The 12462-nt window shown below is 34.5% G+C and overlaps 1 protein-coding gene across 10 annotated transcripts in view; it reads right to left on the minus strand.

Moving 5' to 3' along the window:
• Nucleotides 1-10075, minus strand: part of mcf2l2 (MCF.2 cell line derived transforming sequence-like 2) — a 56851-nt gene extending 46776 nt beyond the window's left edge. For 2 of the 10 annotated variants that reach the window (XM_052568965.1, XM_052568967.1), the window contains exon 1: nucleotides 9699-10073. In XM_052568965.1, coding sequence (XP_052424925.1) covers nucleotides 9699-9780 — 82 coding nt within the window. In that variant the 5' untranslated portion in view covers nucleotides 9781-10073. Of the gene's footprint in view, nucleotides 1-3375; nucleotides 3587-9698 lie in introns of those variants that run through there. The other 8 variants (XM_052568964.1, XM_052568962.1, XM_052568968.1 and 5 more) reach the window with 8 other exon arrangements.
• Between the last annotated feature and the right edge of the window lie 2387 nt (nucleotides 10076-12462).

Below are 12462 nucleotides of genomic sequence, written 5' to 3' on the forward strand. Positions count from 1 at the left end.
CAAAAAAAAAATATTTTCTCATTGGAATTATATTATTTCATCATCATTTCCTTTCATGAATCTATTTTACACTAGGTATAAAAAATAAAAAAGTTACACAGTGTCTCCACCGAAACCTACTCAAACTGCAATATTTAATACTAATACCATTTCAGCATAAATTAAAGCATTTTTGTTAATATGCTTTCATTCTGTTGGCAGATTGTTTATAATTTTTTTTTAAATGTATCATTTTACACCCCTTGAAACATTCCGTCTTCTGCTTATGCAAAACAGTGGCATTATGTTAACAAGCTGGCATTTAAAGGGTCAAAATTCTGAAAATAATTATAAATCAATCAATCAATCATTGTCAATGAAAGCAGAACAAATATTAATTTATAATATTTTATTAATTTTTTGTTACACTTACAATTTTGTCCTCTGTTGATCTTTTATCAAAATTGATGCACAAAGGAAAAGTCTAAAGAACACTGGCCATTACTGACTTTCATTATATGGACCAAAAAAACAATAAACACATTTTCAGTTTCACACTGACATTTTTCAGAAAATCTTCTTTTGTGTACAGGTTTGCAAAACCTTAAATAAATAACAATCCAATTTTCATTTTTGGGTGAACTACTAAAAACAATTCTAATGTGCGCTGTTTGAAGTTCACACAAAACTTGAGCATTCCAAAACTAAATTCCAGCATACAGTATCTAACTCCCTCTCGATCCACATCCCTACGGAAAAGGAAGCTGCCCACACATGGATACAAATCAGAATGTCAGACAGGATCCTGTATCTGGCCAGAACAACAACAACTCATAGACCCTGTCACCTGGAACAACCAAGACCTCCACCCCACAACTCAGGACACGCAACAAACAAGCCGTTATGAAGTAAGACAGTGTTAGGACTGGAAGTGTAGAGGCGGTTTTCTGCAAACAGAAAGTACTCTGAATGATGAAAACAGCTTTGAGTAGACTGTCTGTGTCACAGGACCCACATCCACAAACATGTGTATGACCATGATGTTCAGATGAGAGCTGTGTAAAGTTACGTCTGACCCAGTCTGGACAGGTGCGTTTGATTACGCTGGCATGCTTTAAAGGGGCTCTTGAGGGAGACTTTGAGGACACTGGCCTCTGAACTAACCGCATGTGTGTGTGGATTTAGTCGATATATATATATATATATATATATATATATATATATATATATATATCAGTTCATGATAACCACAATAATGATATAATCATAATGTATTATTAAAAAATATGTGTGTGTGTGTTATATGTTTTCTTTTAATTTGTTATGGTTCATAATAATCATAATCATAAAGTGTTCAATACAATTGATATAAATAAAAATAAACATTTAACATCACCGATCAAAATAGTATAAGACATACTTTGAAATAAATTTAACTCAGAAATTGCAAGCAAATTTCACAAATAATTGCAAAGGGGTTTACAACTTATTTCCAACTTTGAAAAATGTTTTGATTGATTTAAGGATGTTATAATGTTTCTGATGGAAAATATTACTGATAATAAGAAAAAGGTTTTTGCGGTGCATACGTAGTATTCTCTGCATCATCATAATTCATACTTCCCCTAGAGACTCTCTGCAGCATACGATACTGTAGGTTAGATTGTGTGTGTGTGTGTGTGTGTGTGTGTGATTTGTGTGCTTGCATTAACTAAATTTTAGTAATAAAATTATTATATATATATATATAATAAAAAACATTCATGAATATATTTTTTCTTTGACTGTGCTATCATCTCACTGTCTGATTGAAACAGTCTGATTGCTGACCTCCACATCATTTACAGTTCCTCTTTTAAGCTAAAGAGGTTCATGCAAACAAACAAAGCTGAATATGCCAAACGATTAAAACCCATGAAATATCATACTTGCTCCGGCATTTCTGTTTTCACAAGTAAATAAGCCACAATGATGAATGAAGCCGCCAATCTGACCCAGCCATTTAATCCTCTTTAAGAGCGTCTGACAGTTAACACTGCAGCTTTCTCACACACACACACACACACACACTAAAACATCACACTTCTCTAGATCTCACTGCAATAACGCTGAAGTATGGTTTAGTTATAGCTGCATCAGAAGCAAACCGGAGTGAAAGAGGAAGGTGAGGATGTATGAGGAAGACATACTTCTCCTCCATGCTATTTTGGTTTCCAGACACACTCCCAGCAAACGATGATAGGACTCCATTTCTCCAGCCGAGATGCGGACCAAGGAAAAGGACGCTCCCCGTGAGTGCCGCCCACATACCGAGCAGCGGGACGGGACGGTCTGATAGCACCGGGAGCCTTCCATACTGCAGCACAAACCCACAATACCCCAGCCTGCCTCACTACGGCTCGCTGGACGAAGGTCACAGGAGAGGAAGGATAGATCAGAGTAAGTGGACAGAAGCCTTGCTGTCCCTGGATTAAGAGAACTATTCTAGTCCGCTTCTCCTGTGGTGGATATTCTTACACACACACACACACACCTCCACCTGAGAGCACCATCTCTCTTCACCCAGGTTGCTCCAAACAGGGTTTTTTTTTAAGAATATCCTGTCCGTATTATGGATGTAAATGAGGACTGGGACTGTCCAGCTCCAAAATGACACAGATACACCATAAAATAGCATACAAATGGTCTGTGTGACTCAGATTTTCTGAAGCCACAAACTTATATGTGAACCTGGAGCACAAAACCAGTCATAAGAGGTAATAGTTTGAAACTGAGATTTATAAATCTGAATAAATAAGCTTTCCGTTGGTCTATGGTTTGTTAGGATATGACAATGTTTGTCCGAGATACAATTATTTGAGAATCTGGAATCTGAGGGTGCAAAAAAAAAAAAAAAAAAAAAAATAGAAATACTGAGAAAATCACCTTTAAAGTTGACCAAATACATATTACCAATCAAAAATTATGTTTTTATAAATTTACGGTAAGAAATGTACAAAATATCTTCATTGAACAGGATCTTTACTTAATATCCTAAAGACTTTTGGCATAAAAGAAAAATCAATAATTTTGACCCATACAATGTTTTTTTGGCTATTGCTACAAATATACCTCAGCGACTTCAGACACAAATGAGGAATAGAGAGAAATGTTCTTATACAGTAAGTTAACTACTGGCACATTTTTCTGGTCACATTGCTGTGTGTGTCTAATCATTATTAAGCCCATAAACCTCTTTTTCCCTTCCAGAAACACCTCAAGGTTTCCGACCAAAGTCAACAGAGCTGTAACTCTCTCAGAAATGACTCCGTATATCATTCTCAGAAACACAGAGGACAAGAAACACAAAGTTCTTCCTCAGGCACAAATGCTGTTAAAGACAGAGCGGTGACTTACACATAACTGAACCCATTGTGCTGACGGTCCCGCGCCACGCAAGAGGTCCCGAGAGCTGCAGTGACCCGCAAACTCAATCACGTAATAAGACGTTACGAGAGGTGCCTGTGCCTCTGAAACGCAGGCAACACACTGACATGCTTTCTACAAATATCTCTGAGTATGCCAGAAGCACCGGTAGTTTCCTCTTCCTCTCTCTCCCAGAGAGACATTCATCACTGCGCAGCCGACTGTGGTTAAAGTACGTCAGGAAGAAGTTCTCACAAACACACAGATTCCTTTTTCACTCTCCACCCCAAAACAGAGCCCTGCTACACACACACACACACACACACACACACAAACCCCTCCCCCGCATCCCTCACGCATGAGACGGCATCATGTGGCACTGCCTGTTAAATCTAAACCTGAGGACTCAACTTTTTTCTGTCACTTTCACAGTGGAAAACAAATGTAACGTGCTAAATTGAGAAGCAAAAAAGTAGGAAACCAACCCAAACTGTGATTTCATGGATGTCTGAGCGCTCTCTTGTAGAACTTCAGACATTCCTGTGGATGGAAACCTATGAGCGTGTAAAATAAGGCACTCTTTACTCTGGAACCGTCTGGATCTCTGGAAATCACATTCAGTCTGGCACACACTCCAAAAACAAGCCCATTTGTAAGCATATAATGTATGAAATGTCCTTGAATTGAGAAAAGAATTGTTTGAAATAATTCATTGTAAGAATCGTTTTTTTTTTTTTTTTGAAAAACTTTGTGAAAATTATTATTAGTAGTAGTAGTAGTGTTGTTAAAGTTATTGTTATTTAATACATATCAAATTTGATATTATAGTATTCATCATTGACTTTCTTGACTTTACATGGTTTTATGTGTTAAAATATTAAGAACAACAACAACAACAACAATACGAGACATTTATTAACAATAATACTAATTCTAATAATAACAATTCTTATTATTAGTAGTTGTAGTAGTAATACACATTTACTGATTTTTATGTTATAACATGAATTATTTTACTGCCATTATTTTTATTTAATGACATGCCATAGTTTTATTATTATTGATTTTATTATTATTATTATTATTATTACTATTATTATTATTATCAATAACAACAATATAATAAAATATTAATATGATGAAATATTCAATTTAATTAGTATTATTAATAATAAGAATAAAAAATATTGATTATATAATTATATAGTATAATACAACATTATATTATGTTATTATATAATAATATTATAACAATATTAAATATGAAGACAATAATAAAAAATATTATTATCATAAATAAACAGAAAAACATTTGCATTATGATAGCTTAATTCTAAATACTCGTCATAAATTATAGCTCAAGAGACTTTGGGTTAAAGGACAGTATCAAGATAATGAAAAGCATATATAAATAATATACACTTTAAATAATCATTTAAAATGATACAATCTTGGATACAAATAGTCTTAGATTGAAAAAGTGACCCAAAGTCCTGTCTATGGACCCTAGCAACCACATAGCAACATGCAACAAAAGAAAAAACACTGTATCAACCAAAAAGCAACATACTGCTAACCACCTGCAACACACCAGCATCATGATGCTGACTTTTACACAAGCAACCACCATTCAGAAATCTACTACTATGCATTAACTTCTAATCGGAGACCATTAGTGCTTACAGTATGAGACGTAACAGACAGATGTAAGATGAATTGATATTGTATGTCTGTGGCTTCAGATTATGACGCTAGGGTGTGTTTTCAGATAACTTCTGCCATATAAAAACAGCATGTAATTTGATTACAGGACACTATTTTAAGAGGATATAGTGGGGAATACTGGACACTCACTAATGCCTGCGTCTCTGTCCTCCTCTATCGTACAGGATCCAGCATCCAGCATCCATGAGAAAGACTGTGGAGCACTCCTCAGCACAATGAGAGAGGATGAGAGGGGGATGTCATAAAGCTTCAGTGATTGTCAATCTAATGGATTGCATTAGCTGAGAAAGCGGTGCAAGGCTGCAAGCTCTTCCATATGACTGAAGAATCAATCTCACACTGAGCCTGTGATAAATCTTTTATGCTTGTGTGTAATGGCTTATTTTAAAGATCAAATTAATGTAATGAAACGAATTGCATGCTTTCTGCAAAGTCACCAAGGCCTCATTTGATTTCCGAGAACTAGACTTTGATTCGGAAGAAGAACTTCCTGTAACTGAGCAACCTAACATGGTGTCTGAGTAGACAATACTGACTGACATGAGTGCAGCACTGAAGCTATAACAGATATTATACAGAGGGGCACACAAAAGATGGGGGTGGAGAGAGGGGGAGGGGTTGGTGTGGAGGGAAGGAAGGAAGTACAATGACCTTCCTATTGTTCACCTTTTTTGGATTTGCTGTTGAGCGTCACTGCTGTTGTTTTATTGTGAGTCCAAAGTCTTTGGAGATACTGTCTTGTTGAAGGCAGCTTGGAATGAAGCCCACTTCAAGGTTTTTAGGCTGTATATAGATTTTTTTTAAAGCAAAATGCAGCCAGAATCAAACCTTTCATCGTGTTATAAAATATTTGGTCACACTTTTTTCAATATTTTAAGGTGGCCTTGTTTTAGTGTAATTATGCATTTAAATAATGAGTAATATTAATTAACTACATGTACTTATGGTTAAGGTTTGGCTCAGGGTTCCTTGCATGTAATCATGAATAATTTAATAGTAGGTACATGTACAGTAACAAGGACACATTAAATTATTTCAAAAAATGCTTTTCTTTTGAACTTTCCATTCTCAATTTCCATCAAAATATTAAGCAGCACAACTGCTTTTTACCATGATAATAATAAAAATGTTAAAAAAGTTGTTAGTAATAAAAGTTGATAATAATAAAAAATGTTTCTTAAGTAAGCATATCAGAATGATTTCTGAAGGATCATGTGACACTGAAGACTGGAGGAATGATGCTGGAAATTCAGCTTTGCATCACAGGAATAAATGGCATTACTACTGTATATGGTTAGGGTTAGGATGAGGGTTTGGTTTAGGGTTACTTGCATGTATAATTAATTGTTATTATAATAGTAAGAACATTTAACATGTAACAAGGACACCATTAAATAAAGTGCTACCCAAAAAAAAAAAAAAAGTATTTTCTAACATTTCTGTGATGCTGTTAACATGTTCTCCTGTTTTTTAAAAACCTTGTCAAACCTGTACTACGTTTAGCATCACCAAAAAGCCAAGTTTTTGCCACATTCATATTTTAAAGTGAAGAAAAACAGGTAGAAATTAAAAATACTTATTTTTCAATTATTAATATCAATTATTGATATCATTGTTATTTGTTAACTTGCATTTAAAAGTTTCTGGTTGGTTATTTCTTTTAATGTTTTTGAAAGAAGTCTCTTGTGGTCAACAAAGTTGCATTTATTTAATCAAAAATAAAGCAAAAACAGCAATTTTATGAAATATTATATACATTTAAAAGAACTATTTTCTATTAAATATATTATAAAATGCGATGCAAAGCTGAATTTTCAGTATCATTACTCCAGTCTTCAGTGTCACATGATCCCTCTGAAAAATGAGTGCTTAAGAAACACTTCTAATTATTCTCAATGTTTAAAGCAGTTGTGCTGCTTAATATTTTTGTGGAAACCCTTATACAGGATTCTTCGATGAACAGAAAGTTCAAAAGAACAGCATTTATGTAACATTATAAATGCCTTTATTATCCATTTAATCCAGAGGAAAGCTATTAATGTTTTTAATAACTTTTAAAGTGCCCTTTTTTACGTTTCAAAATATTGTTTTGGGAATCTCCTACAATAGGATTACATGCATTAAAGGTCAAAAAACGCTTTCGTTTTCTCAAACTATGCATTTAATATAACCAAATTTTCCAGCTATCTTGCGATTATGCAAATGTATTACATGTTAACGTCACGGAAGTTACTTACGACTCGTTTCAGCTGTTTCAGAATCGATTCTTTATTTTGGTAGACAATAACTTTATTTATTGTGCACGCACTTTGCAGACCGTTTACATTCACACAGCTACATTACACACTGCATGAAAAACAGTAATGGAAATGGCATAATAGGGGCACTTTAAAGGCTGTGTAAATATGAATTTCAGCTAATATATGCAAATGTAACTGCATTAGGCTGAGCTGCTGTTATTGTACAGAACGCGTGACTGCTCATCTGGCATCTTCAATATTCATGAGCTCTATACCGAGAACTGTGCAATCTATCACTTAGCTTCGGATTTAACAGGAGAGTGATGTCACATCTGACCAATCAGAGCGTCATCTGGCTGTTACAGGGCCGGAGGGTCACATCTGTGACTCACTGAGAGGTGAGACGCTGCTAATGCTGATTTCCTCTGAGCACAACAGAGCCAGAAATAACTCTTATCAGTTATCCGTAGTTTGCCCAAAACCAAAGGCAGGTTTGAGAGGCACTTTTACAACACTTGGATATTTCTAACCTCTGAAGTCCAGTTCAGTGCAGTGAACCGAGAACCAATGGCTGAACCATTGTTTTAAAAGCCTGCTGGTTTTCAGTTGGCTCGAGCAGTGGTGTGTTATAATGCGGATAATGAACTTAGGAAGCAGCGAGTGTGTGTTTAAAGCACACAGTGTCTGCGTGAATCAATATGGCTGAACTGGCCCATCTCAGTTTCCATGGCAACGGGCCGTACGTCCCCCGAGGGCTGCAGTGGGGGCGGGGCAGCGCCTCTCTCTCGTGCAGGACAGCGGGAACAGCAGCATGGCACATTAACCCACTTCACTCGCTGGCATGGGGAAGCACCTGGATATTCCCATGCTTTTTATGATGCAGGAAGATGAAAAATACACCTTCCCAGAGCGAAGACGGGTTTAAAATACACAGGTCTCCTATTCAAGCAGATTTAACTAAGCTGATTTTTAACTAATAATTCAGTGAAATCCCTCATAAGCTTCATAATAATTTTCTGAAAATATGTTACCCTGGACCACAAAACCAGTCTTAAGTGTCAATTTTTCGAAATTGAGATTTATATATCATCTGAAAGCTAAAAAAATAAGCTTTTTCATTGCTGTATGGTTTATCAGAATCGGACAATATTTGGTGGAGATACAACTATTTGAAAATCTGGAATCTGATGGTGCAAAAAAATCTAAATACTCTAAATACAGAAAATAATCTTTAAAGTTGTCCAAATTAATTCTTAGCAATGCATTTTACTAATCAAAAATTAAGTTTTGATATATTTACAGCAGGAAATTATTAAATATCTTCACGGAACATGATCTTTTCTTAATATCCTAATGATTTTTGGCATAACAGAAAAATCAATAAATTTGTACAATGTTTTTTTGGCTATTGCTAAAAATATACGCCAGCGACTTAAGTCTGGTTTTGTGCTCCAGGGTCACATATATCAAATTAAGATATGTGATTCTGACACAAACAGGTGCCATAATCTTATCCAACGACCCTAATTAGAAAAGTAATTAAATAATAAAATCTAACTAATAAAATGAAAACACATTTTTGCACTTTGATACTCTAAAAATCTGTGCTTTCTGCTATGGATTCAATGGAATGGAGTCCTATTTAAAACTTATTATATTAATACTAAATATTATTCTATTATAGCCTAATATTAATAAATACATAATGTATAACGCTATTGATAATGTATATATTGAACAAAGTAATTAATTTGCTTCCTTTTTTTAAAATATTAATGTTGGCTGGTAATGCAGTGGCAAATGTAACTGAAAATATTTAAATCCTTGTGTAAATTTTTAAGTACACACAAATATGCGTTAATAATAATAATGATTAGTAGAAGCAGTATAACAGTAATAAATAATATCTATTTATTTTGCTAAGGAGCTATATCTGAATATGACTAAGCTGTATTTATTCTCTTCATTTGCTGAAAAGGCCGATTTAATTGAATTAATTGAAGTTTGTGTTTTTGAAACAAATAGGTGCCAAATCAGAAGCAAATGTAGCTATACAAAGAGATACCTATAACCTCCACAATGTAATGAAATAAAAATAAATAACTGTAAAATAAAATTATTTCTGCTTTGAATAGCTCATGTTGAAATTCTGTGCGTAACAGCACGACATTTAACGTTAAAATAAAGCACAGAGGTCTAAAATACAGCTTTATTTCTACCACAGGCCATCAGGAAAAATCACCTCACGGTTTCCCCTAAATTGTGGGACTGCGTGTGAATTAGCGCTGGACAGATGAATCACAGCTGTAACACACCCCCATCATCCTCGGCAGTGAAGAATCCACTCACCAACATGGGTGATGATACAGTCCACCCTCTGCTGTAGCTCCAGTAGAGACATCTCCTCTTCCTCCTCCAGCCTGCAGAGCATCTCCTCTCCTCCGCAGCTCACCGAGGGCTTCCCCGCTCCGCTCTCACAAAGACAGCAGCCACTCCCAGCCCTTGATGGAGACTCCGAGAGCGAGCCGGTGACACCGGCAGATGAATCCGGCTCTTTTGTTCTACAGCGTGGAGGTGCGGAGAGGCTTTTGTGATGTTAATCATTCATTGTGAATCTCAGCGTCTGATGGATGCTGGCTGGACTTTACCCGGCTCTCACACCAGCTCTGTGGCTTCTATCCTGAAGACTGTGTCAGGCACCAGGAAGAGAATCAGAGGGAGGCTACACTACCTGCCTTCAGAGAGACACAGAGCTCCTCTCACACAAAACCTGGAACCATGGAGTCAGTGGAACGGAGCCTTGTGCATACAGCCTTCATTAATGAAACACTATTATTGTATATTATAATATAACTTCATATAATATAATAAATTATAATGTATAATAATACATTTTATATAGAATACTTTTAATATATTACTATTTTACTTTATTATTTTCCAAATTACTTCCTCTGTAGGATTGTGGGGATTCTGGATCACAAATTTTCTTTTAAGTTTATATTATATTATATTATATTATACACATTCTTACTATAAAACTATATAATACAAAATAAATAATAATAATTATTATAACTATTACATTTATTGATTTATGCAACCAGCCTGTATTGCAATATGCAAACGTATATTATATTCATTGTTGCCATAAAATGTATCAATGTATTAAATTAATACATTATTAATGAATGCAAAAATATATATAAAAATGAATAGTATTGCCATACTGAACAATGTAATTCATTAGTGTTTTTTCAATGTTAATTATGGTGCATAGGACAGATAATAGATACAGTGATAAACTGCACATAAACGTAATTATTTGAATCTTTAATATTTATATGTAAATCTGCAAAAACAAGCGAGCATGCATTCATATAATAATAATACTCATCATCATCCTCATCATTTAATTTTACACTACTACTAATAATAATATATTTAATTAAAACAGCAATAGCAATTTTATTATTATTATGCATATTTGAAAAGACTAAATGTCAACATTTTAAATATATCAAACCATTTATAATTATTATTAAAATCATTCTATACAATAATGTTAAAATGGTATTTTTTATTTTATTTATTTACTTACTTTTTTGTTGTTGTTGTTTAGGAGTGGCATCAGCGTATGACTGAGCTGGGCTCTTGTCCACATTTTGATGTGAGCTGATGGGCTGCTAGCATCTTTCCTGACAACATTGCCCTTGGGAGCCAGATCATCTCCTTGGAAACTCTCGGTGATGGGATGCCATCTGTGCTCCTGCCATTACATGCAAACTTATCGCACATATATTACTCATTAAATCAGATTAAGAATAGTGCTGAGAGTTTATCTTGCTTTTATGAAGGGTAACACTTTAGAATAACGTTCCATTAGTTAATGTTAGTTAATGTATTAATTAACATGAACAAACAATAAATAATACATTTATTACTGTATTTATTCATCTTCGTTAATGTTAGTTAATGAAAATACAGTTATTCATTGTTAGTTCATGGTAATTCACAGTGCATTAACTAATGTTAACAAGCACAACTTTTGATTTAAATAATGCATTAGTAAATGTTGAAATTAACATGAACTAAGACTTATAAATGTTGTAGAAGGATTGTTCTTGCTTAGTTCATGTTAACAAAAGTAGTTAAATAACATTAACTAATGGAACCTTATTCTAAAGTGTTACCTTATGAAGATATGTGTAATTTATTCTTATTTATTTATTTTCCCAAACAGCCGTGCTAAATGTGTTCTGCACTTCACAGCACCACTCAGAATTATTACATAAAACAAGACTGTTGGAAATAGAAAAGTAGCTCAAATAAATGTTGTGATAATTGCAGACAATGCCAGCTTAATTATGAGCAGGATAAACATTGTCCTACTACAGTTTCACCGCTGGATGGCGATGTAGGGCCGCTTACTGACAAGAGCAATAAAGCCTGTACTGCAGCGCCTCCTGCTGGACAAACTGACTCAAACTACTGCATGTGCTTTTGTATTTACTTCCAAAAGTTAACACGAACACATATCAATCATAAATCTAAATGACACATTGAACGCATATTGTGATACAAAATGACACATGTTAATACCTTACCAACTGGCTAGAAATAATCCACCATCAACCATTGAAACGAGGAAGATAAGGAGGCTGTTTTCATATTTTGTCCTTTATAACACCTCTCGGCAGACTAACGCACACGAGCGTAACAAGAAGTGCTTTGCATTTTATGTCTTTTAATAAGTGTAGAAATTCAAATGTTTTCTCCAAGTTGTCTGACAAGTTTAGCATAAACAGATACAGAGACAAAAATTGCAGAGCTGCTTTATGACGTCGATTTGTAGGCCAAACGCAAATTCCCCTCTCGAGGATTTCCGGTTTTTAAAATATCGGTTTAAGATTTATGAGTAAAATAATGTCTGTGGTTAACATCATTTGTAGAGCTCTGTTATTCGAGAAAAATAAATTCAAATAAATATGAATTTTAAAACCACACACAAAAAAAAACAAAAAGTCACGTGCTGATGAGTCAAGAAGATAAACTCACGTTTTCGTAGTTGAGGTCCTTATTTAGCAATATAATAATTTAAGTGTTTCGCAAA

This window comes from Carassius gibelio, chromosome B11 (assembly GCF_023724105.1).
Source record: "Carassius gibelio isolate Cgi1373 ecotype wild population from Czech Republic chromosome B11, carGib1.2-hapl.c, whole genome shotgun sequence".
In the NCBI taxonomy this organism is placed as follows: Eukaryota; Metazoa; Chordata; class Actinopteri; order Cypriniformes; family Cyprinidae; genus Carassius; species Carassius gibelio.